Here is a 26,747-nt window from a genome sequence, read left to right as displayed (position 1 = left end):
TGCTGCGTTTTTACTTTTACAACGCGTTTGGGCTGATAAAACGACAGGAAAACAAACCGTTGTGTGATTAGTAAAAACTATAAATTTCGAGGTTCATTTTTTAAACATTTTCGTCACACTGACGAGTTGTCAAAGTAATGTCACACACTGAACAGAGGACGCCGGACGGCACTGGAGCACACAGTGAGTATAGGACATTAGCAGCGGCAGAGAGCCCTGCTGTCCACACATGGTTTGACTTCCGTCATGAGCCTGGTTTCCTTTAAGTGTTACAGGATAACATGGTTGCTAGTATACATAGAGTTACAGTGAAGTTCTTCAGATATAAACCGCCTTTTAAGACTGTAGTTACCTGCGTGCTGACTCACTGGTTTCCACTTGATTCACCTGTCTGCTGTCTCAGCAAACATGTGTACACTCTGTGCTCAGCTCTTGAACAGATGAGGCTTAATGGCTTGAACAGATGATTAATTGAAGGCATAAATTGGGAGAAACTGTGACAAAAGCTTGCAACAAGTAAAAGGTCATTTTACAGTTCATTGCATCATTTAGAAATCCCGTTTCTCTACAGCATGTCAAGTGTACCGAACATTAAAAAGAAGACGGCCGAAGTCTAAGCTCCTGTCTCAGTCCTTTTCAAAGCGTCTTCATGTGACAGCTTTGTGCTCTGACACTGGGGCCTATCACTCAGCCCTCCTGAGAAAATAGCTGCAGTGCAGCTTTTCAATGTCGAGCAGCTGAGATTCTCTTCATCATCATCATCATCAACCACATACACACACACACACGCACACACACACACACACACACAGACTTACATTCCTTTCTTGGAGTCTTACCCTATCCATAACCATAAGCACCTTTTGTCTAAAACCTAACCTTAATCCAAGTCCTCACCGTAACTTTCATCATGAGGACTTGCGTTTCATCCCCAAAGGGAAGGCAAGGCTCCACAATGTGACTGTGTAAACACATTTACGTCCCCACAATACGAGTAATACCTTTCCACACACACACACTTGTGCTAAGTCACCCCAGGATCCGTCTTTGTTGCTGTGACACTTAACCAGCACGCTGTCACCGTGTTATCCTTTCTCTTTACATGTGTTGATATGACAGCACCGACGGCCACTTGGTGAGGCGTCAAAAGGACAGACAGGAGGCCTGCGAGGAGGACAGACAGACCAGTAAGGACTGACTCTAGAGTCTGCACGGCAACTAGTGACGCGGCGGATGGAGTCAGGATACTGCTGTGTCATGGCTCAGCATTTTCTGACATCCCTGTTGTTTTTTATGCTTAAATTTTGTGACCATGCATCAGAGGTCAGGTGGCAGAACTGTGGACAGCTATTCACTACGTAAATATGCAGAAATCTTTCTGATTGTATTGAGTCATACAGTAATTGTCACTGAGCGAATCAGCAGTTTTAGCGTTGGATCTCTCCTTACTGGGGAACTGAAGTGCCATCGTCAGCTCTGCCGTGATGTGCTGTTGGGTTGTGTTACTTCCTGGTTAAAAGACACTGAAAACCACAGAAACAGATGCTGATGCTGTGTGCAAACGCTGTAACACATATGTTGCAAATAGGTGGATGCTGAGCCATTAAACACATACTTGCATACTTGCACTAACACTTTATCCAAACCACATTTCTTGTCTCTGGATTAGCATTTTTGAGACACAGCACTTTCGATTTCTATTATTTGTGTTGTTACTTGAAGAGAGATGTTTACTGCAGAAGGCTGGTCTGCTGGCTTAAGGCCTTACTCTGGAAATTTAGCACAGCGCTGCAAGGAAGCCGCCTGGAACAACGCAAAGAAGCAGAAGCCAAGATATCCTGATGCTTTGTCACTAGTGAGGGTCAAACAGTCTATTGGCATACACAATGTGATCCAAATAGATCTTATTCAGATCTATTTAAATGTTTAATTTTGTATTCTGTATTCTTATTATGTATTTAAATACATGTTTTGTTACATTCATACTCTCTGCCCAAGAGAGACACAGTACTTCAGAATCACAGACATGACATCTAACTGACTTCAGAGGCGTGACCTTGTTCAGTGGTCCCACTGAGGCTGTCTGCCCCTGGTACACTGATAATTCCCTAGAGCATCCATCTGCTGAAGGTTTGTTCTACTGTTCACTTTTAAAATAAACGTCCAGGGTTGTGCACCTCCAAAGTGTTTGTGAGCAGTGGACCATCAGCATCAGCTGCCTTGGGGATTCATTTTTAGCACTGATAAGCTATATGTGTCACTGCTGGCCTTTTTACAGCTCTTTTGTGAAAGCAGCATAGCCAGAAATTGGCATAGCCTTTTTTTTTTTTTTTTTTTTTGTTTGTTTGGAAAGAGGCCAAGGCCATAATGTGCTCAATTCCCAGTAGGCATTTCAAATGGTGTTGCATAGCAACTAATAATCCTTTTTGTCTCATCAAGAAGCTTTTTCTGCACTGTTTTCTAATCGTTATTTATCCAAGGGGGAGCTTTAGTGAGCGTTCCTCCTGCTCAGGAGCAGCTGTTTGATATTCATTTACACCGGGTACCGTTCACACCTGGGAACTGTTCACTGAACATGATGGTCAGCGCGCAGCTTCGTGGTAGCAACTGCCTGTGCAAGTCCAGAGTTTCCCAGCCTGTAAAGGGATTTCCTGAGAAATCTCCGAGGTCAGTTCAGGGTACTTGGGCGAGCAGGGTGGCACGAGCTTTGTGTATACTGAGTATGCCATGCACTGTGTTTCAGAGGAATATCTGTCCTCTTTAGATGCCAGCATGGAGCGGGTAGAGCAGGATGGATGGACAGTGCGAGCTGAGGAAACCTGTCCTGCGCAGCACTCCAACCTCCAACCACCTCAAACCACTGATGCCTCCAAAAGTATGATGGCCAGTGAAAAATGAGATGCTTGATGATTACACATACAGTGATCTTTCTGGGGGCATTTACACTGAACCACAATATAAACGCAACACTTTTGTTTTTGCTCCCATTTTTCATGAGCTGAACTCAAAGATCTAAAACATTTTCTATATACACAAAAAAACATTTCCCCTCAAATATTGTTCACAAATCTGTGTTAGTGAGCACCTCTCCTTTGCCGAGATAATCCATCCCACCTCACAGGTGTGGCATATCAAGATGCTGATTAGACAGCATGATTATTACACAGTTGTGCCGTAGGCTGGCCACAATAAAAGGCCACTCTGAAATGTGCAGTTGTGCTTTATTGAGGGGGTCTGGGGGGGTCAGAAAAGCAGTCAGTATCTGGTGTGACCGCCATTTGATTCACGCAGTGTAACACATCTCCTTCGCATAGAGTTGATCAGGTTGTTGGTTGTGGCCTGTGGAATGTTGGTCCACTCCTCTTCAATGGCTGTGTGAAGTTGCTGGATATTGGCAGGAACTGGAACACGCTGTCGTATGCGCCGATTCAGAGCATCCCAAACATGCTCAATGGGTGACATGTCCAGTGAGTATGCTGGCCATGAAAGAACCGGGATGTTTTCAGCTTCAAGGAATCGTGTACAGATCCTTGCAACATGGGGCCGTGCGTTATCATGCTGCAACATGAGGTGATGGTCGTGGATGAATGGCACAACAATGGGCCTCAGGATCTCGTCACGGTATCTCTGTGCATTCAAAATGCCATCAATAAAATGCAACTGGGTTCGTTGTCCATAACATACGCCTGCCCATACCACAACCCCACCGCCACCGTGATCCACTCGATTCACAATGTTGACATCAGCAAACCGCTCACCCACACGACGCCACACACGCTGTCTGCGAATCCGCCCTCAACAGTGAAAACCGGGATTCATCCATGAAGAGAACACCTCTCCAACGTGCGAGACTCCATCAAATGTGAGCATGTGCCCACTCAAGTCGGTTACGACGACAAACTGCAGTCAGGTCGAGACCCTGATGAGGACGACGAGCATGCAGATGAGCTTCCCTGAGATGGTTTCTGACGGTTTGTGCAGAAATTCTTTGCTTATGCAAACCGATTGTTGCAGCAGCTGTCCGGGTGGCTGGTCTCAGACGATCTTGGAGGTGAACATGCTGGATGTGGAGGTCCTGGGCTGGTGTGGTTACACGTGGTCTGCGGTTGAGAGGCCGGTTAGATGTACTGCCAAATTGTCTGAAACGCCTTTGAAGACGGCTTATGGTAAAGAAATGAACATTCAATTCACGGGCACCAGCTCGTTGAGTTCAGCTCTTGAAAAATGGGAGCAAAAACAAAAGTGTTGCGTTTATATTTTTGTTCAGTGTAGTTGTCCCAAGTGACTTAAGTCATGTACTCCATCTCTTACTTCCAGATGTGTCCCCCTGCCATGCTGTCATTGGGGCCAGGCCCTACTGCTCCCCTGAGTACAGCCCCGACTTCCACAAGCTAGGCTCAACTTTACCTCGCAGCACACACAGGTGTGTAACACATTAAATATAAGCTAGTCTAGCTCTTAAGTTTAATGAGACTGAATAGATTATTCTCATAGTAATTGCGGTTTGACAAAGTTTTAACAAAATGCAGAATACCAGCACTGTTTGTCCCTCGTGTTTCAAGGAGGACTGTGTGACTATGCATAATTTCATATCTACTTCTTCAAATATATGGGCGACATAAGCAAAATTTTCACACCAGCTCACATGTCTGTATGAGATTCAGGAAGTCATGTATAAATAAGATGGATCCACTTTTCCATAACATGGGCTAATTAGATGACGAGAATGCAATTTAATATTCATACCTTCATAACATGCATCATTGTACTGATAAGTTACATCAATGCTCACAATGTTTCATGATGGAAACATCGAAGGTTAGTCTGTCAGTAACTGTCAGTGCCAAAGATCTTTTTTTAATCTGTTTTCTGTGGAGGATGTGATCGTGTCAGGTCACAGGTGGAAATGTGCACCTGTGGTTCTAACATTGATCAGTTTCAGTGGGCTGCGACTGTGGACTGATCACGACCAACATGTTTTCCTGCTTCCTCCCGTGATTGTGCAGTCAGGAGACAAGAGTGGACATGAAGCGAACATCCTGAAACGTCAATAGGTCCGGAAAGACGCTGAATGGAACTTTGTTAAAAGAAGCGAAAGAATTTAATCAACGCGCTTTGTGCTCATTCAACTCTTTCACTGAAGGAAGCACTTCATCCATCACAGAGCCGAGATCTGTGGCAGTCCCTCAGAACTCTATAATATCGAATGAATGCAAAAAAAAAATGTGCATGTTGGAAAAGAATGCACCATCGTGTTGATTTTTATACTTTATATTAAGAATGAAGTGATCTAGAACAGTTTTGCCGTACCAGCACAAAATGCACCTCCAGCCATTTGTTTTCAAGGTTGATGTAGTCACGTTGCAGTGGAATTAAACACTCATAATGAAAGAGTCAGAATGGATGTTCAGTGCCTTCTGCTTGGTGCTCATATCTAACATGCTTTTACTGAGGGCTTTTGTTGGCCAAGAGGAAAACTCCAAACAAGCACAAGCCCTGAGCTCCTCTCTGCACTGTAACAAGAGGAACCGGAGACATTTGTCCAGAAGATGGTGCAATATCCATATTTATCAGTGAAGAGGAGAAGAGCTGAAGCATGAGATTTTATGAGTTTTATGAGTTGAAATCTGTTTATTTTCTTACAACCAAACAACTTAGACTGAACTGATCCTTCTTTCAGAATAGTGTCACATATCAAAGCAGACACCTCCGTTCCTCTCCAGGCATCCATCAAGACACGGTGAGTCGAAAACTCTTCCAGTATACCTTATTATGCCCAATGTACGTATTACATTATACTGCATGACGTGCTTTAACTGATGATTTTAGGGCTAACATTTCCTTTGTCTTTAGAGGTAAGAAGAGCCTCAATGCCGGCACACAAGGACTTAAATGTGTCTCAATTTGAAGTTAAACTGTTACAGCCAAACAGAACATTTGAATAGAGAAGAGAAAGGCAGAGTTAGGAGAGAAGAAAACACTCCTCAGACAAGTTTTTTGGCCTGTTTTGACAGTGTGCCGTACTTGGAGAAAAAGAGGCTCCTGGACAAACAAGAGGAGGTGCAGGAGGTGAAGCAGCTGGATGAGTGGAGGCCGGCTGCAGGTGTCTTCACAGCGGTGCTGCAGGGTTTGGTGACAGCCAGCTAACAAATCATTCAGACACTGTGGTGTTAGCTGCACTCTGATCTGCACATGAGCTTTAGAGGATGGATTTAAATTAGATAAAAATAATAGTAAATTTCAACACAACAGAATTTATTGAGTATATCATTGCTTAAGATTTGCTTTTACTTTGCCATTTCCTTCATTGCTGTGAACTCTCAGCACTTCCGTACTGCATACAGGGGGACATAGCTTGCCTGGTTCTGTCCAGCACCTCTATAACTCACTCATTAAGCATGTGTTATGTGGATTGTTTAATCCAGGTGCTGTTTCACACTGCTTCAGTGTTTACACTCAGCAGGGACAGCGTGAAGACTGACTCCAGCTCCTTAGTTAAAGCACAGACATGAGAGTAGTTAATCCACAACTTCTTGCGAGATTATTTCTTTTCTTTGCATAGAGATGGGCTTAGAAGCAAAGCTAATCGCCTCCTAACGCTATCACACACACTCTCATGCCTTCAGATCAGTTAGAGGAGAGAAAGCCAGAGAGAGGAGGTCCTCGTGGACGAGTGATGAAACGTGAAACAAGTCCAGTTGCCTTTGTCTTATGACTCTGAAGCCTTGGCAGGGGGGCACACTAGTCTCTGAACACCTGGCTTTATTCAGGTCTAGCCTGATTCGTTGTGTGTACTGAATGAGTTTAATGCAGATTCACTGATTGGAATTTCTTCGTAAACGCAGCCTTTGAGAGGATATTGCAGAAGAAGCTGGAGAAGCCCTTTGCTCTTCCTAACCTCAGTCTCATCCTGCCGGCTCTCTCTGAGGTACAAATGAATCAGTATCTCCGGTGTCACATGCAAGTCAGTGACCACCTCATCCGAACGTTCCACTGGAAGTGGCTGAATCTCTCTGGTCCACTGAAACACCTCTTCGTCACACATTTCTTCTTGCTCTTACATGCTTTTGTCAGTATCTCCTCTTGACAGGATCTAAAGCTTTCTGCATCCTCCTCTTCACTGCAGAGCCTCCCTCTGGGAGGAAGGACTTCATGGCTGCAAATGATATTGATATTTATTTATGTGTTTAGTTCCTCTCAATATATGTAATGACTATAGCATGTATTTCACTGTCAGTTAATTAATTAAAGTGTCTTTTGATGAGACCCATCAAAGTGACAATATGAAATAAAATATGACATTATGGGAAACTATTTGTAAAATAAAAATCTCTCTAATAAAATGAAATAACGTCACTACTATTGAGGTTGATATTTAATGATTTTTTCAAAATTATTTCTCAATTTATTGGTTCATTTATTGGAATTCACAATTATTTGTGTTTTCCATGATGTCTTCTTCTTTATTTAATATTGAACAGTCATTGTTCTTACAAACAGCAGCAAGACTAAGTGACCATGCTTCATGTGAGTCATGGATGATTTATATTTAAGTGCGTGTGAACACTCTGCATTGTCCTTTTGAAATGTGGCTGATAGTCATGAACAGCTGGTGATTACTACAAGAGCAAATGTGCGTGCAACATAACTCAGTTCTTCTAATACTGCCTGTGTGCTTGAACAAAAGTGGTCATTTGTCCCCACGTGTAATAATCATTCAGTATCATTCATGTGTAATTATTAGCTTAATAGTCGTTTAGGTCAGGTCAATACAATTCAGGTCCACCTTTAATAATACGTGGTCACTGCAATAGTTACAGAGAAACTGTAAGTGCTGTGCTGGTTCTTTCTGTGATCTTGACAGATCAATGTTGTGATAATGATTTAATCAATACACCCCAAGGTCTCGAAGCCAACCAAATAAAACAGAATTACTGCTCCTATCTTGAATACTATTCTGCTGCTTATGCTGTTACCTCCCTGGAGTCAGCAGTTCTGGCTGTATCTGCTGCTGCTGTGGTAAAATGTACTGTGGCTTTTTCAATAGAGGAAGCACTTACAGATAAAAGGAGTAAAGCTGAATGTTTTACAGTGTTGTACTAATGAATAGTGTGTGTGCCTTTGACTATTTTTTTTTTCTCTTTTTTGCATTCAAAATGGAGGATTTAAAAAAAATCATGTACACTTAAATGCAGGGTTAGTGTTAGACAAGAGTTATTCTCAAATACGGTACTACAAGGCTAAAGCTCATAGCCCCCCTCCCCACCTGAAATGTTTGACCAGACATCCAAATTCTCTTCTGTTTCACTCTGTTTGTGTTACAGATAAGAATGTAGTGATATTGTTGTTTTGTACCATCATAACTGGTGGATTCTCACAGAAAATCAAGTAACACAGAGGTTGAATTTGTGGTTTAATGTTTTTAAACTGTTAAAGAAGTCCTCATACAATATTATCCACCTTGGCTTTTTAGCATTAGGCTAAGTTGTGACTGTATGTATCATGTTAGCCCTGCTACCACCCCCACCCACCCGCTACAACACCTGTGTACACTGATATTTGCTGTTCATCCTTGTGCCAAAGCAGAATTTGTTTGTGCCATGGATGGACTTCTGCTCCGTACCGCTGATATCTCCAAGGTAATCCTTTGTGATTCTTGACTGAGCATCCCATTGCTCTTAATGAATGTCAGAGCACTGAATTTCTTGCCATCCATAAGGTCACCCCCTCTTAAATGTCAACAGAGAGAAAGCAGGAGAGGTTTTTTTTTTGGTTTTTTTGAGCATGGAGAAGCAGAGCCCTGAAAGACAGAGCATGCGTTCAAGATTTCACTGAACAAATACACCTGTCTAATCAGTCTGGATCACAGGCTGGTGCTGCGGCAGAGAGTCCAGTCCAGTCTTCACAGGCTGAAATGTCAAAGATGTGATCTCCTGAAAAATGAGGCAGGAAATGTTAAGGTGCATCTGATGTAACTCACCGACTTGAGAGCAAAAAAAATGTTCTTTGATAAAAACAACTTGTTTTTTTCTCCTCAGCTCTCTAGACTTGCCAATTAGGACTCCAAAATTGTGAAGTTTTACAGCTATAAAGCCAAAATGAGCAGCATACCGTATGTAGCACATAAGGTAAAACACGTGGTTGAGACACATACACACGCACACACACCCTTTCTCCAAACCCTCTTGAAGATTTGCATGTAATTAGATGTGCGAGGGTATAGTGGCAATGAAGCACAGAGCCTGGGCCTGATAGATAAGCTAATACGCAACCACCTTGTTGCCTTCACATTCACACCCACCGCCACAGGCACCAGCAGGCTCCTGCTGGGGGCTGTGATGGAAAGTATGTTTGCATGTAAGTGATTATTTTGGAGCGTGTGTGTGTGTGTGTGTGTGTGTGTGTGTGTGTGTGTGTGTGTGTGTGTGTTTGGACTCATATTACACTTTCAAGGCCGAAAACATCAGCAGCTACTTTGGGTTGAAGCTGCAGCAGATGTTAAGATTTACTTTATTGTCCTGAAGGAAATTTACTTGGACGCTCACAGTATCTACTCTTAAAGAATAACATGGTGCATACATGCAGTACATATGCAGACTGCTGCTAATCCACATGCGTGCGTACACACACACACACACATGCACAGTAGTACCTACAGCACATACACTGACTGCAACCCACCACCTGCAGACTGCCTGTCACACACGTGTATTCATCAATGTAGTATACATAATATGTAAGTGCCAGCAAAGCAAGTTTATTTGTAGAATTCTATCAATTATCATTAGTCCCTTCAATGAATTGATTAGTTGTCGACATAAAAGTAATGGGATCGTATTTCGGTCTTCGTGACGGGCATGTTTGCCATTTGCTCACATTCTACAGATCAAATCAGAAAATAATTGGTAGATTCATTGTTAATGAAAAAAGGTTACGTTTGTTGGTAAGTAGCTAGTTGGATGCAGTTTACAGATGTCCCTGAACGCAGCTGCTGCGTGTTCTATGTGTGTTTCTACAGTTCTGTATCACTCATGCACACGCATTCCAGCAGTCGTCTGTCTGGATTCATGCGTTATCAGCTATTAAACACAGCCGCTGTGTGAATAAATTCAGCCCAAACAGAAAAGCGGGTGAATCACAATCAACAAAGCGTTAGCATGCAGAGAGAATAAGCAACTCTAGCAGAAGGTGGAGGCGCACACAGTTTATATGGAAACCATTTCCCCACCCTGCCCATAGCTATTGTTCCAAAGCAAGAGCTATTACCACAAATAACAGCATTTCTGCCTCCACATACAAGGACTGGTTGAAGAATCGTATTCACTGTGTGGAAATTGATATGTAGATTATATAGTGTGGAGTATAACACCACAGCAAATTATGCTTCCGTAGCCTATCTTTGATAATGATTTTGTAGGGGTCCAGTAACGACGGAATTGAAAATGCGGTCACTGAAACTGCATTGTAAAATGCTGACAGTGCTCGCTTTTCAGAGTGTGCACAGTGAGGACTGAAAGCTGAGAGGAAGATCTGTTTTTATAGAAGCTTCTGTCACCTGCATGCGTTTCTACTGCCCCCCCGCCCAACGTAACGCTGTCAACAACTGGACTAACAGTGCCCCCTACTGATAAGCCCTGAAGAACGAAAAGTTGTACGTCAATTCAGAGGCAAAAAACCTTTTTTTTAGAGCTGCACTGACTGACAGTACTTTCAAGTCTGCTCTCATTAACCTTGTGTCCAGCCACAGGAGCAAGAAAGCTCATGTGGATAGAACCAACCCAGCACCAAGCAGCAAAGAAAGTTAGCAACCAACCAACCAGCTGAAAATAAATGCTCAAGTCTATTTGTGTCTGCTGCAAACACTTGAATTAAGGAACACCGTTAGCGATGTAACAGACACCTAAGATCAGCAAGAGTTGCTCCAATGGGAATGTCAAACAGTCAGTCAGACGACATCATTCAGTCCAGCAGCATGCAGGTAACAGCACTGCAAACCTGCCCTGCTGCTTCATGCTTTCTGCATGCGTTAACCATATGACCACCCATGCCGATCAAATCCATTATGTCCCCTCGCTCGTCTCAGCGCCAATTTGTTTCGCCATCCATCCCAGGCAATGCGTCAATACATATCACCAAGACAAATGAGGTTTCTAATATTCAGCATTTTCATTTTCTGGGGCATCTGTCACCGTTCTGACTGCAGGGAAAACAGTGCTTCTGTAAATGAACTTCATTCTACTCTAGATGAGGGTGACCTTCAGTGAGCCTTCTGCAATCAAACTTATGATCAGAACCACTAGTCATATGACCGGCACCGTTCAAGCTTGGTATTTCACCCATGCAGGGACGGTGCTTCAAATGTTGCATCATATAGAGTGCTGTGTGCTTGATGCTCATTCTCGTCGGCTCACATTGGGTCATCTCATTACTGTTTGGACAAGATAGCAAAAAACGTAACCTAAAAAGCTGCTTGTTAACTTAAACTTTGCCTTATCATCAAGATTAAACCCACAGGAGTCCTCACGCCCAACTGTAACTTCAAACAGAGACGATTTTTTATTTTTTGTCATCATTGATTCATCGCAAGATACACACCAACTGGAGAACATGTACGACTTAACAGTGCTGAAACATATTGACTAAAATACATCCAGCACCAAACATGCACTCACATGTGAGGTCTGTGTTCTGATATCAGTGCATATCAGGCATCAAAGCCTGTTTGGTCTTAAATTTGCCTTCAGGGCTTTCTACCCGACAGCCTCTGTTCGTGTTTTCCCATTTCCAGCAGCTATATGCACCATTTTCCAAGCCATTTGAGATGATAAAATGCCTCAAAACCAGCACATCTTTTTGGGAAAACGTGATTCAACCTCCAACTGCCTTCATCATTCTGAAACCAAACACAACAATTGTTGAGGATGACTATTTTTCACTCCTGCCTTTTAAAAAGAGGCAGCAATTGTCTGATGTTACTGTTTTAAGATGACATAACATTTTTTGGGCATGACTTTGGGATAAACAGCATTACTAATCTTGAAACCTTTTCTTTGTTGTACAGGAGTAGAGCTCACAGAATGAATGTTTAGCCGGCAAATCAGTGACATTTGAATCCAGCCCATAAAAATCTGAGGCTGTGCTAATTGCAAATCAAGGATCCTGAGCGATGCGCTGTAAATGTGGTCTTCAGTAGTTTGCACTGACCATTAGGCCACCAGAAGAACAAAAATCATTTGGATTTCTTCAGAGAATAGCATAGACAGATTAACAGCATGGACATATAATGATCTTACGGTGCTTTATTTGATCTATTTCTGGTCTCTGGTCTCTCACTCTCAGACCTGACGAAACAAAAAAAGATGAAATGCATATCTTATTCTCTCACATCTGCTCCTGGCACCTCTGCTCTCCTCTCCTCCTCTGTTCCTCACTCCTCCTCAACACATTTTCATCTCTTGTCCATCTTCCTCTTCACCTGATTTCTCACAAGTTTTCCTGTATTTCCTGTCCTTTCCTTCATTCTTCACTTTGACTTTGACTCCTGTGTCACTGGCTGATGCTGTTGAACCACTTTCTGCGGATGGCAGCTGCTTATGACAATGTTAGTGTGGACTTATGGATGGCAGTATTTCCCCAGTAGCCCCCACTCCGTTGTTGGTAGAGACTAATGTGGTACGTTAGCTTGATTAGCCTCAACCAACAGAGGCGAAATAAGCCCCAAGGTAACACCAGTCATCTTACTTACATGGTGTGTGTTCTTTGCTGGCTCGCTCGCATTAGTCACTGGTCACAAGGGGTTGCAGAGGATGTGGAGTTGTTTAAAAGGCACCTATGACAGCTGTGCTTATGCAATGAATTATTAAACTAACTCATTTTTGTCTCTTGAGTAATCAGAAATGTAATTAGTTTTCATTGATTTGTCAAATAACACACTCTGTTTCCAGAATCCCTGCATTTCACGTTCAGGTTTTTGGTACACATGTTAAGAATGTGCATGAAAAGAAGATAAAAACTATAACACCCCTTGGCTTGTCAAACCATTGTTGCAGTTTGAGAAGTTTAGCAGAATCCAATATCCTAAATATAACCTGATGTGATCAGCGACCTGTCTCTTTTCAGTGATTACATTCACTCAGCTAGAGGTACAGAGGAGAAACCCCGAAGGGAAAAGTGTTTGTGTTTGCCTGAGCTGCTTTATATACTCTATTTTGTGTCCTTATCACTATCCCAACATCTGAACATGTGAAATGCAGCCCAGCCAACATTTTACGGTCCATCCAGTGAGCAAGTATTCACTGCTTCATCGGTGTGTCTCCCTGAGGTAATGTCCAGCCTCACCACTAGATGACAGTCTTTCATTTCCTTCCTCTCATGCTTGGTGGATTTATCATAACATTTTGTCCTCTCAGCATGCTGCCTATCAGCTGTCTCCAGTCGGATCTTCAGAGCAGAGGGACAGAAGGCCACTTATTACCGATACGGAGCATGCATGTGCGTTTGTACTGAACAGTACCACAAGCACATGTTGCACAGAAGCCCACACAGGATTCCTCGCTACTGTATGTTTAAGATGAATCACCGATCGATTCTCTGCTGTCTGAAGGAGCAGTTCTCATCCTGTTTGGCTCTTACTGCCTGTATAAAACTGATGCCAAATGGTTCCCCACACTGCTGCAGGCAGAAACGTGTGTGGCCTTTGACACCAACGCAGGATTTTTATTTTTCTCTTTCAGTTTATTTTTTACTCTGCTTTTATGAGAAAGAAAACAGCCCAGAAGCTTGACGGGTTCATTACTTCACTGGAGAAGGAAAGCTTTTTATATAGAGAAGTTCAAACAGAGTGCACGGTAAATACTGAGAGATAATAACATTTTCTAATTTCCTAATCATTTCCTACAAAGGAAGTGATTCCTGGAAAGAACAATGAACTTTAGGACGTGCAATAGGGAAAACAGTGTGTTCAGTGGGGAAACTTTCAAATCCAAATAAAATAATTAATTAGATTTTCAACTGAGGTTCCCGATGAAACTCATTTTTCCAGTCATTATAGGACTACTCCAGCAATTAATATTACTCTTCCATAAGTTGCAGAACTTGTGAAGGACAGATGGTCCAATCAATGCCGCAGAGACTGAGGCTGCCTGACTCTTTCTCCCTAATATGGGTCAAGTTTCAAAAGTGTCAGATCCTCCACTTCCTGATTTGATAGAGTCTTTAATTAAGCCCCTCCTGCCTCGTAAACACTTCTTTTCTTTCCAAATCTGAAGTCTACGAGCCCGAGCTTGGACTCGCAACAAAGTCTTAACTCAAGGTTCATGACTAGATCCCTCCAGAGCCTTCAGTCTTATCCTGTGGCCTTCATCCGCAGATAGATCTGGCTCCGTTGTTATGGAGGTGGACAGTGTCGCTTGCGTGACCCCATTCAGCCTGTTACATCACCTGTTACAGTATTATATAACGGAGCCATCTCCATGACAACTAAACAGATTCCATCCACTGATGAGGGCCGCAAGCTCCAGAAGACATCGAGGGAGTGAACTTTTTTCCCAAGGTCATAAAAAAAACCTCTGAGCTCAATCTTCAAGGTTGTTTTACGCAGACAGTGAAAAAGTCCTCCTCATGACTTCAGGTGTAAAATCCCCTGTGAGATTAGAACAGTTCAATTCTTATGGCAGTCAAACAGCTCCATAGAAATCAACCCAACAGTGTAACTGCTGCACTCTCACCTCCTGGCTTCTTTTTTTTCATTCAATAAATGACTGAGTGCTTTCTCTCTCAGACAAACTGGCTGTCTCTGTTGTCCCTGTTATTAGTACCTGGAAGCTCACCTGGAAATTATCCAGGACTGAAAAATAAAGTGTTGCCATTGAGACATTAGACCCTCGAGATAATGATAACAGTAATGATTATGTGGGATTTGAAGCACAAAAGCCACAAGTAGAAAATGTACATGACTGAGCATGTAAATATATCTTGCAGGATAATGACAGAAATGTGCATGTAGCAGGGTGAGTCACACCTGCACACACACGCGTGCGTGCGCACACACACACACACACACACACACACACACACACACACACACACATAATGCTGCAATCCTGTTTTTGCACCATGTAATTCCCGTGGTTGTACTAGTGCATCTGTGTTGCTCCTCTGTATCACCTGCAGCACTGCTGTTTGTACACAATGTGACAGACTATAGAGAACTCGATTAGGGCCCTGGCAGAGAGAGCAGTGATCTGCTGAAGCGTTGCCTGAGCGAGCGAGCGAGCGAGCGAGCTTTGCTGCAAAGTCACAGCATCCCCTCTCTCCGGCAGGGAGAAGACACAGAGACGCGTAGCACAGTGTGCTGCATCCATCTGAATATCTATCAGTTCAGCTGGACCTGCTCAGAGCTCGGCCGCTTCTTATCAAGCGGCGATCCGCTTTTGTTGACGGCCTTCAGGGTTGTAGCGGCAGAGACGAGGCGTAGCACAGCGCCTTTCTGAGTGTGCCAGCGAGCATCAGGCCCTGTCTCTGTGGGGCACAGCCTGCTGGATCAGCATTTTGCTCAAAGAGACAAAGAAAGAAAACTCTATTTTTGGGTTATGAGGCTCAGGGCCACATAGAGCGGGGGCTACCCACTGGAGTCGCTTCCCCCATCGTACAACCTGTTATTTTTTTCTTCTTTCCTCCTTTAATTGTTAGATTTTCTCTGCTTCTTGGCTCTTTTTCGTGCGCTCATGGTCTCTCTCCTCTGCCATCTCCTCCTTTTTACATCCCCCGCTCTCGTCCGTATCGCTCATCATTTCAGTTTCTCTTGCCATGAAATCAGAAGCGCCTCGACTTTTTTTTTTTTTTTTTTTTTTAAAATTCAACTTAAAACGGCAGCGGAGTCAGCATCCTTTCCATCAGCGTGTCAGATTCAGCCCCCGGAGCCAGCACCGCTGCCAGAAAAGAGGAGGGAAGGAGACTGTGTAAGACCCACTTCAACATAGCTTGAAATCTCTCCAAGACTTCACCTTGATGTAAATGTGCAGCTAATCAATACACGACATTAAAGCAGTAACAATAGGCTTGGTGAATTGCCCCTTTAAAGGCACACCAGGGAATTGGGTTCATTTATTTAAGAGCTCCTTTGTTGCCAGTTGTGCTACTCAGTCTTTTTGTAGAAAAAAAAAACTTTGTATTGTCTTTCTCTTTTCTTTTCCCATCCCTTTTCCCTATCGCTCACTGCCCCCCCCCTCCCCTCCAGCCCACCATCTTTTTTAGGACTAATTTGTTCGGGCCGGTATCTCCTCTGCAGGCGAGGGCTGCCGGTGCATGTTTGACTTTGACTCACCTTTCTAATTTGACTCGGTTCCTTTGTAAAGCGCTATCAGGGGTGTTTATTCAGCCTCTGAGACTGCAACACCAAGCTAAAGGGCAAAAGGACACCAGTCACTCAGGACCCATTCTGCTAATGAAGACAGATTAGTCAAGCAACACTGTCCACAAACACACACACACACACACACACACACACACACACACACAAAACTACATGCACCGTGCTTGTATTGACTGGTGAAACAGTGTGTGATTTTTGCTTACTGTGTTTACAATAATGGAGCTGATGAGTATTGGTCTTCATGCCATGGTGAGTGGATGTTATATGGATGTTGTTGAAGTGAGCTTTGTATATATGATGCAAAGTTTCCTAAAAGAAAATACGTCTTTCTGATCTGCTCACTGTTCATCTATGTCAATGTATATGACACTTTTATGATGCTTGTTTATTCACCTGATGAAGGTCAGTCAGCCCAGTGGTTCCCAGAATGGAGGTCGGGGACCCTCAAGAGATCACACAATAAATCTTAAAGGTCAGGAAATTAGACAATTTGTTATTATTTTTTTTTTCTGTCAAATATATCTCTTATACCCTAAATTTGTGCACATTGTTTGCGTGTCGTGTGTTTTTTGTTTTTGGTGTGTACACTACATCTGTATCAAAAGCATTATTTTCTTCATTGAAAAAGAGGCTCTGTGAGGGTGGAGCCACTTAAGGCATATCATCTTAGCAAAATGCTAAATGTCAGCATGCTATAATGCTCACAGCGATAGTGTTAACATTTGATTCTAAGCAGGTATATCATGCTAACATTTGCACTCAACACAAAGTAGGCCTGCATCTGAGGCTGATATCATTGGATTTATCCTCTGAGTCTCTAAGAAATCTTATGGCAATTAGTGATGTGTCGGTCGTGAACGAAATGGCTCTTAGAGCCGGCTCTTTGAAGTGAAGGATCGGAGCCGGCTCCTGCCTGGGAGCCAGAGTAGGAACCGCTCTGGGGTTTTTTTTTGTTTTTTCTCGACTTTTTTTCCATTCAAGCTGCACGTGATTGGTCAACTACATGATGTGTGGTGGCTTCTGTGTGTACGCACTGAACAGGAGGGGGAGGAGCGGGGGTTACAGACACAGCGCGCACACACACACACACACACACACACACACACAGAGCTGCGACAGACAAAACGCTGGAAAGGTGAGAAAATGAGTGACTGCAGGAAATGCAGTAAAATTTGATGTAAACTATGTTTTGCACATTAGTAATTAATTTTACATAAAATTTTACATTATTTTGGTAATAAATAAATTTAAGCAACAAAAAATCTGAAGAGCCACTTGGGAGCCAAAAGAGCCGGCTCTTTTATGAGAGCCGAGCCGTGAGAACCGGCTCTCTTAAAAGAGCCGGAATTCCCATCACTAATGGCAATCGATCCAGCATTTGTAATTTATAAAGTTTATGTCCTTTACATTGATGTGATGCAGTTTGGTGCAAATACATGTGGATTAAATTGAGAGATAATGCTCCTCAACTCTTACAAGTCATATAATTTCCACACTTTATTTTAGATATAAAAACATCTTAACTTCTCTACACTATCCTCTCATGTACGTGAGTGAGCTTTGACATGATTCTAACTCCCAGTGATAATTTGCTTCCCTTTCGCAGGTTAATCCTGGGTAGGAAACTCTTCCTTTTTGAGGATGTGCTGTAAAATTATGTTAACCAAATCTCGCTTCCCATCGCTCTCATTCACTTGACCTGATTATCAAGCATTTCAGTCTTTAGGGAAGATTGCCTCAAGCAAAACAAAAAAGTGCTTTAATGTATAAACCAGTGTTCATCCAAAAGAAACTATTTCCTTTCTTTTCCAAGCAGGTAACAGATAATTGCCCAAGGATATGAGACAGCAACAAAACTGAGCAAAAAAAGAGAAAAGAATAAGTAGGACAGAAGAGAGATACTCATTCAATTTAGTCTGGTAATGTGGGGATAAATGGGAAAGTGAAACATTACCTTGAGTTGAAGTGATGCAGTAACTTGACATCTTTGATATATTTGCATGTGCAGTTGCATCTTTCATGGAAAACTGAAACGGTTAGGAGAGTTCATGGGGACTGAAGCGGACTCTCTGACAGGCTAAACACAGGTTGTGTGACATTGGGTGCCATGGGACCACCTCTGCTCCTGTGTTGCGTGACACATAGAAATGCACCGCTGAGCCCCTCTGTGACAGCACATATGTTGCGACGCTGTCACAGATGTGTCCAGATGTGATGTGTGTATAGAGATGCCTTCACGACACGCAGGGTTGCATTTAATTCTGTGAGCTTCACCTTGCTAGATCTATTTAAAGTGGAGAATACACGTAGCAATGCCACATGGAAATATGTGGGGAAATGTCACAAAAACAGCTCATCAGCCTAGTTTTGCTAAATGCTAATGTGTAAATTTATGCACAGCCTTTTCCTCAACATGCTGTGCCTTTTAACTGCCTTCAACCTGGTGGGTTTCCTTTAATTATTATTGCTTTTAGGCTATTTAATGGCTGTCGGAGTAATGGCAGTAATTATAGGTTCTCCAAGCAGGGATCTTGGAGAATAACCCCTTAAAATTAACTGTTTGACACTGATAAAGTCATAACAAGGTAGAGTACATTTGAGCAAAATTATCTACAAATGGTGTGTTAGTTTTAAGGTTCGTGCGGGTCACGGTTAAGAAAAACTGACAGTACAGAAAGTGATGAGGTGACAGAATCTTGTTGCTGTTTTTTTTTTTTTTTACAAAAGTGGATAGAAACGGAGATAAAACAAATAAGGAACCATGATTAAAAACAAACTACAACAAGTAAAAATGGTAAAGAGCAAGTTAAAAACCACAAGACAGAGACTCTTTTTAGTAACTATAATGGGTGCAAATTAATAGCTGGAGAGCAAATTAAAAGTAATTTCATTGCACATAATAAAAAAGAGTGTTTCAGTCTATTGCACCTGGCCCTGCAGTGTCAATGCATCCACCCTGCGTCTCCAGCTGTTGGGTGCTGCAGAGGCAGCGCCCCCTGGTGTGCTCCATGCAGCTTTATAAGCTTAAATGATTATTAACTTACAGGATAATGAGATGGTTTTCAAATAAATGAAATGCAGCTGCATACATGTAACTATTCATCTGTTCTTTAACTCATCATAACAACATACACATTACTAATGAAAGCTCAATTCACTGAGGTGATCACATTCAGCAGCACGTTTCCATGTGGATTCTCTGGTTATAAAACTAACAGAGAAATGAAAAATACACATAAGTATAGAATTTAATAGCCAAATATTAATCTTCAACAAACTATAATGCACTCCTTTCCACCCGGTCCTCTTTCATATCCAACGTTCTTTAGCACCTCTTTCACCATCATGTGTCACTCTTTCTTTATCTGTCATGTTCATTCATGCAAGGCCCTCAGGCCTGCCATCATACGGTGATATATGTGCAACAATGAGACATAAAGGGGACCAAACAGTCATGAAACTAGATGAGATGAGTATGTATGAGGAGAGAGTGAGAAATGATATGAGAGAGAGAAGAGCGAATGGGAAATGAGGTGAAAAATAAAGGCTGGGAATTCTGTTGATGGCAAGTGGCGCTTAAATCATCATGTACTGCAGAAGGTCTGTGTGTTTATGTCCAACATTTGTTATATATAAGCATTTCACTGCAGTCTAACTTGCTTTGGGGTTGCCAAAAGAAAACCAAGCAGCTTAACTCAACTAGCTTTCGATGAGTAAAATTAAGCAGTACACATTCTCGAGTCTGCAGCCCCTTTTTTCTTCTTTACTTACTCAAAAAATCCAATATTGTTATTTAATTCTGCAATTTTCTTCGTATTCATACTTAAAAGATCGGAGTGTTTCTTCCACCAATTCGGTTCCATGTGGAGATAACAAAACAAAAAGTCACAAAATGTTGCAAATTCTATTTCCATTTAATTAGAGAAATAAAAGGCCAACATGAGAGGGCCTGAAGCATCATCAAAAAACAAACTGGACTCCTTAAAAAGTTTTGACATCACTGTAAATCTGACTTGAATTGTACACACATGCAGAGATTTGTGTGCGTTGTTAAGCAGCTGTAACAAGTGTCTGCGCTCTCTCAGGTCTGCTGGCTGTTTGTGGTTTCACATATCCAGCAATCAAATTGCCTGCGTCATTACTGTGACAAATATCAAAATGACAGCGAATGATTATACGGGCTAAACACACAAATCCAATCTGGTCACTTGTAGCAGCTACAGTATCTCCAGCATCTGCCTGCTATTTGAAAATAGCCTCCGTCATTCTCTCCTCTCCAGTAAGCCATTTCACACATGCTAACCATACTTTATTATGGATGACATACTGGGATGACAGGAATGGATGGCAGCAAGCCTTTTTTTAGTCACTGTCATCCTCTCCTTTCCTCATAAGACATTAATCTCGCCCAAGTATAAAGTCAGCTATAGGCCTACTCCAGAGACAATTGGCACAGCAAGGGAGCCGCAACACGTCTTGGACGGATACATCAATCTCGTCTCTGCTTTGCTTGAATCGAAGCATTTTAATGTGGGAGTTGAGAGGAATGTTTGTTGAAAGAATGGCTGAAAGGCTCAGAGCAAATTTGCTTTTGTGATGTTCATTACTGATGTCCTTCGCCGCAAAATACTGGAGTCCTAAATCCTAATGGAACATTTCTATTTTACTAAGTAATGGATTGATTAACATGGAGTTTGCTCAGACATTTGAACTTGAAGGTGACTGGAACACTAATACATACATCTACTGGGTAAGTCCGTCTGCTGCCTTGTGTAGATTCACAAATTAAAAAAGAAACTTCTGGTCACGAATCAACTATGAATTCGGACTGATACAGTCCACCACTTAATGTTATTGTAAGGTGCATAAATGTCAATGTGTTGACTTTATGACGACGTTAGAGATGAAAAGTTACCCTTAATTTCTAACGTCCACTTCCTGTATGCAAAAATACACGCAGAGCCTATTTTTGTAGATCAAGTCAGACAGGAAGTCACAATGGTGCAGAGAATCTGGGATATTTTCAAAATAAAACACCCTGCGCAGATTCCTGATCATACAGCAGCAATAAGTTGATAACTTCTGAAACACATCCAGTCGGGATTGGAGACGCGTGGAGGACGGAGCAAATACGCGTCTCATATGTACAGTCATGGATACACGTCTGAAGGAAATCTTTGGTCCTTACAATTCATCCTGCGTTGGTTGAACCAATTTTCATGGCCATTGTCTCAAAAGTTGTTGAGACACTCTGAACCAAAAAATATTAACCTGCTGGTGACACTTCAGATGAAGTCGGTGGATCATCAAAGTCACGAGCGTACGCTGTGTGAAAACCATGGCTGTGACCAAAATGGACTGACCAACGGTGCCACCTCCAGAACCATGCTGCTAGCTTAGCTAAAAAACCTTTATTTGTCTGCCTTGTCATCGCATATGTAAACCCACATTAGCTGCAAAAATTCCAAAAAGTCTGTGTTCTGCACTAGGGCGACCTCAGGAAGTGGTGATGCAGCAGATTGTGATTTTGTTTTGATGAACTGCCAAACAAAGCCTGTCTATCTCTCATCTCTGCAGTCTGTTAAATTAGAACATCTCTCCTTCTCCTGCTCTTTCTCTCTCCTCGTGTCCACAAAGGGAATCTCAGCTCTCCCCGCTTCCCTTTGATCTCTAAGTAACAGTGTGGGAGGGAGCTTGACGATACTCCATATTCCTGCACAGGCACTGGTGGAGTTCATATATTCTCTTAATCCTCCCAAATTTGCCCAAATTGGCTCTATCTTTTAAATGAACTGTACCATCTGGAAGCAGTGTTGTATGGGAGCCTCTGGGGAAGCTGTTTGTTGCCACAAGAAACCTCAGATTGACCCCAGCTTGACCTGCAGGCGAGGTCGCAGACAGTATTGAGGCGGTAGATATGGCCGAGGCCAGAATCGATAACCGTAAAATTGCTTTACACTCTGACATGCCCCAGGCGAAGATCATTTAACTCTTGTATCATGCATCTATCAATTTGTCTATGCGGTATACTGCACGAATGCCAAAGAGCTGTCTGGTTGTCAATATAAAAACATAACCACAGGCTCACATTACTGCACAGTACAGTACGCTGGTTTACCTCAGCAGACAAAAGTGCCGCAAAATGATTTGAACACCCATTAATTCATCTCAGCGGTGATTCATATTTTGTGTCGTTGTCTACAAATATCTTTCACAGCCCAGTGCTCATCAGAATTCCTCATTTCTTTCCCACATCACCTTGATTCACACCATTTATTCATATACTGTTACAAAGCATATTTCCCTTAAAGCGGGTTCCCATTACCTTGTTAACAAGATCCTCTTGGTCTCCTCTCAAATCGGCTCTTGGCTGTAATATTGTCCAAGTCAACTGAGAAATAGTGTAAGTAGTGTTTTGGTTGTGTTGCCTTAAATTTAGACTTTGAAGACTCAGAAAAGTCACTGTCACGCTGCCTTAGCTATCATTTGTGTTGTACTGCTGTGAAGCTCACCCACCTCTGCAATTTTAGTATTTTAGTGTCTTTTAGTTCAACAACAACATGGATTATTATTTTTTTGGTTTATTCTTTGTGCTCAATGTTATTTACAGGCACAGCAATGAGCTGTTTTCAAAGAAGAAAGCTCTGATTCACTCATTGTATGCTACCTGCCCAGCAGACAGACACAGCTGGCAACTAGCTGATCAGAAATTTTGATCAGAAGTTGGTGGAGACCAAAATAGACACAAACACAAATCCAAATTAATACTATTTATGTCTGATGGATTTGCGAACATGTCAAGACTCAAATCATATTTTTCAATTTTTACTGTTTGAAACAATGCAAATTTTAACAATGCAAATAATGTCTAAATGTGTGCGATATTCTGTAAATACTCAAATGTTTTACAGCTGTTTCTGTTGGAATAGGTCTTTTTCACAACAGATATTTTGACTTGATATAGATTTTTTTTGCAGATGTCACTAATAACATTAACAAAAGCTCTGATCTACTCAAGTGTCCCACCAAGTCATGACAGTGAGGCAGTATGAACCAGACCAGAACTACCAGAAATACCCTGAAACTGAAGCAGCTACATCATTATGAACTTTATTATTTACTTCTGTGTTTTTCCTACTGTGATATATCTAAACGTCTTCTGTGAAACGGGAAAAAGTCTCTCTGGGCCAAGCATTGCGTTACAAACCTACAATTTCAGGAGCTCTTTGGGCACTTCCTGCAGTTTTTGAATCAATGACTGATTAATTATTCAACAACATTTTGATTAGATTAGCAGATTTCTTTGCCCCCGTTTAAGGACATTTTGTAATATGTTGTAAAATCTGCTTTGGCTGCACATCACCATGTGGCTGTTTTCTTGCTGAAGTAATCAAGGTAACATGGGCTGTTATTTACACAAAACCTATCAGCAACAAGCCATAAAGGGACCAACCCAGATATATAATGTATGCTTCCACCTTAGTCAGAAACATTATACTGGGCCCTGGGGAAATATTCAAGAGGAAATGCTGTAGTTACAGCCTTTGTGTTTAAGAGCATTTGTGTGTGTGTTTTTGCATATATGTGAGTGTGTGTTTGCTGTGGGGGTGGTTCCTCTGGTGGATGACTAATGACTTTGTGTGTGTGTGTGAGGGTGGTGGTATGCATGCATGTGTGAGCCTCAGAGAAGCAGAGATGGAGAGAGAATTCCCTTATTTGCTCAGACTTACTTACCAGGAGATGGATGTGCTCATGTATGTTAATGCACACTTGAACAAGCTCAAATTACCTGTTAAATGGCACCTACACGGGCAGGTGAGGAGAAACAACAGTGGCAGAAATAATGTGGTTTGTCTGAATCTGTTAACCTGTAAGCCTACATTCTACACCCAAACACCCTCAGCTGGACTAAAACTGCTGCGTACGACCCCCATCCGTCCCTCTGTGTGGCACACAACACATTCAGATTTGTCACCGTCAAATATGTAATTTCAGCAGCAGTCAAAGTAAACTGCCCAGCCTCCCACGGCACTTTATCAATGATTTACAAATCACGGCGGAGCAGAAAATAGGTACACGCATGCCCCAGTGTGTGCTCAGGCTGTGGCATTGTGTCATTTCTCAGCCCACTCTCTCACACAGATCGATTCGGATGAAAAATGCGACGCGTCAGTGGTGTAATTGTAAGTGTACAGTATGTAGGAAAGTGTAGCGCTGCATAAATGTATGTGAAATTAACAATGCATTTGACTGCACGTGAGTGGGTCTGTTTTTTTTTGACTCATCAATTTGTGTGCTTGCAATGAGAAACTGTGATTTAGTGCTATAGTTAGCAGAAACTGGACAACATTTAGTGACTGCTGTGTGCGCCACGTCTCAGAAATATTTGAATCTGATTGGCTGGCAGGTGGTAGTTAAAAAATGTATATCAGGACATGTCAAACATATTTTAACCACCACTGAAACTCATTGCTCGAGGCATATTAAACTGCTGGTAACCATAGCAACAGATTTGCGCTGCATTCAGTTAATTCTCACTGAGTAAACAGTCCTAACCACAGATTCCTGGCAAGAGAGTTTGGATGCTGACTTGAACACACTGTCTGATTTTGCTTGTGGTAAGTTGCCATATATGGATAACATAATAATAATGGCGGGTTTTAGCGTCTTTCAGCTCAATGTTTTGGTTTTTCGAACAAAGTGAAGCAAGTTTAGTGAAACCGAAATGAAGCAGCTTCTTTGCTTCACTCCCACTGCTCTCATCAGCCTCATTTTCAGCAGTGAGCAGCTGTTTTCAGTAAAAAAAAACCTTTCATAAACCCTCTGCACGCGACCTGCTCGGCACCAAACAGCAACAGACACAGTTAGCAACTAGCTGGTGAATACAGTCTCATAGCTTTAACAGTTAAAGAACCAGATATTTCCCTTAGGAGTTAGTAGAGAGCAGAAAAAGAGCTAAATGAGAGGGAATATTGGACTAATATACATTGGCATGCCAGACACATGACTTATAAATGCTATATGCTGCTGTCTGTCTGCTGATGCTGTCATGGTTTATGGTGAAACAACATCACCAACAGAACCAGTGTCGGCACTAGAACAGATATCCGAGGGTGGCATGAGGCTTGTGGCAGGGGGGCACTAAAGGCTTTCCTCATCTCTGTATCCTCACTGCACTGCATCATTATAAACCGTCTCTCCCTCTTCATCTCCTTGCAGCTCTCATGCTTTAGTTTCGTATTGTTGACTGTGTAACTGTTGTGGCTGCTTTGACATACAGTGTGCTGGTGTTTGGTTTGCTATCTGCTGGACTGCAAAAAGGTTTCAACTGTTGTTAATAACCATTAAATATAAGTTATTCTGGCCATGCAACTTTATACAAATCCATGAATATCCTGCACTATTTAGTAGATGTCATTATATAAACTGACCTCTTACACATGCCGCAGTCGCAGCAAATCAACAACAGACAAAACATCAATATAATATGAACAGAGCTGCACCTGTTTGTTAATAAAAAGGCAGAGAGAGCGACTTATCCTTGAGATACTCAAGGTTGTCCTTCCAACTCACCCAGGATCAGTCCTTAGCTGCGCACACAGTACCAGCTGTCTTGGCTACTTTTCTAAGCTGCTGGTTGTGATATTTGGCAGCCGGTTGGTCACGCACACAAACATGCTGTTTGAGGTTTCCAGATTGAAAAGCTGTTTGGAGAAGCCTGCCTGGTCTCAGCGGTAGGATCTTTGAACACCTGTTACACTTACATTGCTTACCATCTTCGTTACCGTCTGAATAGTTTCAAGAAATCTTTAAATAAATATGTCATAAGCTTTCATCAAATTAAAGAAATTCAAGTTTCTTCAGATTTGGACCTCCAAATGGAGAACTGGTACACTTGAAAATCTGGTCTTACATTTCCTCTCCAAATGCAAACAGTTTCCATGTCTACTTTTACACTCAAGTCACTGCTTGTGGTGACATTTGGTTCAGTCAAGTTTACAGTTTCTTTGCAACTGAACACTCAAACACAGCAGAAAGAAACACCCAGTAAACACTGGCAAGGCAGACTGAAAGACCCAGAGTGAAGCTGGCTGTTGGCTAGCTTATAATCACACATTTTCACAGTTGCCACAGAACAGCAGAACCAAATTTTTCCACCTAATCCTCTAAAACCTCCCAAGCACTCATTATTCCTCTGCTTCAAGCATGGATGTGGGTTCAAAGCCAAAATACTACAAGACTGATCAGTTTGAGTGAGTTTGGGCACTTCTTATGCAACAGTGAAACAAGAGTGGGACTCATTTGCTCCTTCTTTGAGTAAATTCAATTGAAAGCAAAGTAACTCCATGACTTTGATGTACCAACAGTGCTCCAA

The 26,747-nt window shown here is 42.2% G+C and overlaps 1 protein-coding gene across 1 annotated transcript; it reads left to right on the top strand.

The window, feature by feature from the left end:
- The first annotated feature begins 113 nt into the window (after positions 1-113).
- spats1 (spermatogenesis associated serine rich 1) lies at positions 114-6,728 on the top strand. The gene is made up of 5 exons (XM_076755618.1): positions 114-183; positions 2,765-2,875; positions 4,318-4,423; positions 5,681-5,740; positions 6,015-6,728. Exons 1-5 carry the CDS (start codon positions 138-140, stop codon positions 6,145-6,147), a joined length of 456 nt encoding a protein of 151 aa, XP_076611733.1. The 5' UTR covers positions 114-137; the 3' UTR covers positions 6,148-6,728.
- Positions 6,729-26,747: the final 20,019 nt, after the last annotated feature.

Source organism: Chaetodon auriga, chromosome 18 (assembly GCF_051107435.1).
Source record: "Chaetodon auriga isolate fChaAug3 chromosome 18, fChaAug3.hap1, whole genome shotgun sequence".
NCBI lineage: Eukaryota > Metazoa > Chordata > Actinopteri > Chaetodontiformes > Chaetodontidae > Chaetodon > Chaetodon auriga.
Note: the sequence above shows the minus strand (reverse complement) of the source record. Positions and strands in the feature narration are given on the sequence as shown.

What these genes read in the sequence shown, in the direction of transcription:
- spats1 (XM_076755618.1), top strand. Translation starts at nt 138, where the DNA reads ATGTCACACACTGAACAGAGGACGCCGGACGGCACTGGAGCACACA. An exon ending in GGACGGCACTGGAGCACACA is followed by an intron (nt 184 to 2,764) that starts GTGAGTATAGGA and finishes TGTCCTCTTTAG; the next exon opens with ATGCCAGCATGGAGCGGGTA. An exon ending in AACCACTGATGCCTCCAAAA is followed by an intron (nt 2,876 to 4,317) that starts GTATGATGGCCA and finishes TCTTACTTCCAG; the next exon opens with ATGTGTCCCCCTGCCATGCT.